The sequence below is a fragment of the Alternaria atra genome (genome assembly GCF_907166805.1).
Source record: "Alternaria atra isolate CS162 genome assembly, contig: 32, whole genome shotgun sequence".
In the NCBI taxonomy this organism is placed as follows: domain Eukaryota; kingdom Fungi; phylum Ascomycota; class Dothideomycetes; order Pleosporales; family Pleosporaceae; genus Alternaria; species Alternaria atra.
This window is the reverse complement of record NW_025091331.1, coordinates 1-4,349: the sequence shown is the minus strand read 5'-3', so window position 1 is coordinate 4,349 and position 4,349 is coordinate 1. Positions and strand designations below refer to the sequence as shown.

The 4,349-nt window shown below is 51.2% G+C and overlaps 2 protein-coding genes across 2 annotated transcripts; one reads left to right on the top strand and one right to left on the bottom strand.

The window, feature by feature from the left end:
* Nucleotides 1–2,494: 2,494 nt before the first annotated feature.
* Nucleotides 2,495–3,073, top strand: ALTATR162_LOCUS9794 (uncharacterized protein; the record flags this gene model as incomplete). The annotated part of the gene is made up of 1 exon (XM_043317430.1): nt 2,495–3,073. The coding sequence occupies one exon, from the start codon at nt 2,495–2,497 to the stop codon at nt 3,071–3,073; it is 579 nt and encodes a 192-aa protein (XP_043173365.1).
* A 756-nt stretch (nt 3,074–3,829) lies between these two features.
* On the bottom strand, nt 3,830–4,349 carry ALTATR162_LOCUS9793 (uncharacterized protein; the record flags this gene model as incomplete). Its single annotated transcript, XM_043317429.1, has 1 exon — nt 3,830–4,349. A coding segment is annotated over one exon (520 nt), but the record flags the coding sequence as incomplete, so codon positions are not given.

Sequence of the window (4,349 nt, the reverse complement as noted above, 5' to 3'; positions counted from 1 at the left end):
GGAGGTTGTTGGCGTGACTATGTGCTTGGTGGCTTGGCGTGGGAGGTTGCTGCTGGTGAAGAAGGAACGGATGCGGCTGCGGAAAAGCTTGCTTGTGTGCATAGCAGGCAATCTGTCCAGCAAAACTCTTATGGGATTCTCGACGGCCTGAAACTAAGCCCGGGTCGATGTGTGAGAAGTCAAAGCTGCCACACGCGCGGGGTTGGATCGAACCAAGCGTGCTGTCTTGCATAGCGATAACTGACTTAGACTCGCCAAAGTTTTGACATCGCTTCCTAAAAATCATTGAATCGAGATTTTGTATATTGACGGGTACGCCGACAGGGTTTTGTGAAGGTTTATGTTGTCGTTTGGGAACGAAATCCTTGTAGCCCTCGCACACACGCTTGGACTTCACCTTGCAGTTGTAGCAAGAAGGTTGCTCTTCACCACACTTTATGCGGCGCTTTCGACAGGTAATACATCCAGTCTTGGTTCTCTTACTATGCGTCCAACCACACCTCTTCGCCCGGATCCCGGTACCAGTCGAATAGGTTATGCGCTACGTCTGTCGGCGAAAGAATAGGTTGGTTGGAGATGAACGCCTGAAACGGAGGAGGTAAAGCTTCGTCCAGGATGGCTTTCATCTGTTCAGGGGAAATGATGACGTGCTTCCAGGTCAGTAGATGGTAGCGAGACGACTTGCAAGGGACACAATGGTGCTCGTGAGCCCTGCCGTGGGTGGAAAGAACGATGCCTGGAGTGGCCATGACTACTAGAGAACTGCGAACGCAGCACCTTCGTGTTTGCGCACTCGTCCTATACCGTGCGCCGTGCAACGGTGAATCATTGCTTTGGCAGGAACGTGGCCGGGGATAGGCAGTTTGAGAGGAGTATGCATGAGGGTGCGACGACCAGTGTGGTGCCGCGATGACACATGGAAGGGCGTGGTGAAGGGCTTGGAGGGGCACTGAGGAGATCGCGTGCCCTTTTGGCCGTCGTGCTTGCACCATGCCCTCATGCTGCAGGAGCTTGTAGTCGGTCGAAGTCGGCGCTGCATCGGGATGGGGAAGATTTCGAAGACGGCCGTTAGCTTTGACTGACAACCTCCGAGCCGAGCGGCGGCCGTACCTCAAGCGCGCAAGGCGACGCGACAGCCCCTAGTTTCAGCACCACAACCCTATAAGGAGAGATCCCAGAATGCAGAGCGTGAGCCCGAACAACGCCTTTGCAAATGCATCGTCGTCGATTGCCTCCGCAAAGTTGGCGAGTCCAACCGCGGCCTCGACAGGCTGTACGTCGTGAGGCCTCGCATCATGTGTGTCGGGGTGGTGCATCGTGATGCAGGGGCGAGAGAGAAGCGTGGGAAGCCGTCTCGTCTTTGCAGGCGTCGTCATTTGAAGCCCGCAGCTTGTATATAGCCCTGTCCGTCCGCGCAGACGAGCATCACCGTCAGCAGTAATCCTCGCATGGAATTCCAGGGTCGTGGTATTCCATGTGTGGGCTTGTGGAATTCCGCGAGCATGGAATTCCAGGCTGGCGGAATGCCACAAGACTGGTATGCCAATGGGTGGTGTAAGCTGCTTGCCGGGTGCTGACGGCCACATCGCCATGGCGCTCGTCAGCACCCGGCCGCGAGCCGGCACAAAAGAACGATTGTTCTATCAGCCACGTGTGTTTGATAAACAATGTACCCATCCCATGCAAGGGACATGATGCTGAACCAACCTGTCCCTCTTCTCTCTCATGCATCTAATCTACAGCTGCGAGTGGGCAGTCCGCACTAACACTCCGTTTCCTGTGACAAGGCTCTCTCACCGCCTAGAATAAAGAAGCGCAGTTGAATTCGCAAAATAAAAGGATCACTTTCATGGGTCATTGTGAATCTGCTTATGTACGGGTGCTTCCAGGCTTGTCACGATGGTCGTCAGCTACTAGTATCAGTAGGCCGTTTTCTCATGTAGTGTACGTAATCCAGATGAACAGGTAGCGTCTTGCTCGCTGAGTATGGCACGGGAAGCGGTCATAATGGAGGGAGATCACTGCTGATGCGCGGCTGTCAACTACACACGCTCGAAGTCATATATGAGGAGTTGGGCCTAACAAGGAACTTCCATCCCTGTCCGGATATAACAGCTTGCTATAGCACGCAAAGTGTCTTTGACAACTACCGTCACTTGAACGTCCTCTCTCATACCCTTGTTCATTTGCTTTCCAGCTTTGCATAAATCCATCCCCCGATTCGCCAGATTTGCCTCACTGCTTGCATCATGGCTTGCGAAGATTTTGCGAAACGCTTCCTCAGCACAATCGTGGAGGTCCAGAAATCTGGGGAAGTGCATGAGCAGTCCGGCAAGGAACTTAAGAAATGCCAAGAAGATCACGAGCAGTCCGACAAGGAACTTAAAAATGTCAAGAAAATCATGAGCAGTCCGGCAAGGAACTTAAGAAATACCAAGAAGATCATGAGAAGAGCAGCGAGAAACTCAGGAAATCTATCGAAAATCTTCAAACAATGATCAAGTGCGATGCTGAAGATCTACAAGGCTTCGTGCAGAACTTGAACCCAGATCACAGACGCGAGTTGGAAGGACTTATCCCAAAGAACCTGCAGGGTCTATTTCACGAGAAGCTGAAGGTCCGGTCGACGGAAGAGATCCGGCGTCTTACTTCTCACGAAGGCAAGGGGGAGGATGAAGATGCGAGTTCAGATGAAGAACAGGCAAGCGTAAAGGACAAGGACCGAAATCTGGACACGTCGAGTTCTGCAGAAGATGAAGAAGACGCAGGTCGAAGTGAGAGTTGGCATGAGAGTGGAAGTGAGAGTGATAGTGAGAATGGGGGTGAGAACGAGAACGGGAACGAGAACGAGAGGGAAAGTGAGAGTGATAGTGGAAGTGAGAGTGATAGTGGAAGTGAGAGTGATAGTGGAAGTGAGAGTGATAGTGGAAGTGAGAGTGATAGTGGAAGTGAGAGTGATAGTGGAAGTGAGAGTGATAGTGAGAGTGGGGGTGAGAGTGATGGTGGGAGAGCAGGACTGGAGCCAGGGGCTGGCATCGATCATACAGAAGTTTCTGGATCGAAAACAACATGACGTCCAAGTCCAGTTGATATAGGTATTTCCAATGGTCCAATGGAGCCGGAATATAACTCATAGAATTCATAGTTGACTCGGCCTTCCATGACGCATTCTGACGCCTCAAAGGGAATTGTGCGTTGCATCATTCGCTGGCCGGCAATGTTCGCATGGCCACCATTGAAAGTGTAGACGATGGCCAATCTTTGAGAACAATTTCACAGTGGGTCAGGTCGATATAAAGTTAGTTAGCTTGGAAAGGAGTGCACGAGACTGTCTATGCATCAGCGAAGGAACCTACCTCCTTGCGCGACGAACAACCCAGCGAGCCGATGTTGGCCAATGAGAGCGCAAGAGGAGCAGATATCCCGATCTTACGCTACCTCTCATTAGCCAACATCGGCCCACTGGGTTGTTCGCCGCGTATGGAAGGAGGTTACCCCCTCATTTGTCCCAGCACGGAGGGTGTCCCAGCACCTAGGGATATACGTTAAGCACAACAAAAGGGGTTTGTTTTTCTGACGTGGCAATGAGTTTATCATACTATCAACATTAATGCAGCATTTTTAGAAGCATGAGAGTAGCCCATTTTCTCGGCATACCGGGTTTCTCGCCACGTAGGGGGGACGTTAGCATGCCTTGTTCAGCATGTACGGAAAAGCCATTTTTATGCATAGTTTCCATAGCAGCAGGGTAACTAAAGAGCAGACACTCGTTGTGGCCCTGGAACTCCCCATGAATTTGACGCCATTGACCACCTCATCACCGTAGGACTTACTTCATATCCTGGATAAGAAGTTGAATACATTTCTTCAATCCATTAACCGTGATTTTCAATTCCTCAACCGTGGTTTTCAGTTCATTAAACTCGGAACTTGAGAGCGAGCTTTCTGCTTCGGGCGTTGCCGACCTATCCCTAGCAGACCCTTTGCTCAAACTGTTGGTGTACTCTTCCCACAGTACAGGGTACTTATCCTTCAAGTGCTTATCGAGAGCGGCCTTTGATTTGCCAGCCTCAACGAAAGCACTCCCACTGCTTCGGATGAATCCTCGGCTGTCGTCGCCAGCGTCGTTCCTGGTTCTGTACAGCTTCTCCATCTCTGCTGGATCTTCGTGCTCGGAGAACACCGTTTTATACCAAACCGTCTTATTCGTCGCCTTCGACTGATACTTCCACAGAATAGCATCTTTCATCGTTATCTTCGGACTTTCCCCCTTACGTTTGATGTCGATCAGGAAGTTGCGGTCCGCCTTAGGGTGCAGTCCATTGTTGCTATAGCTCGTGTCCTGAAAA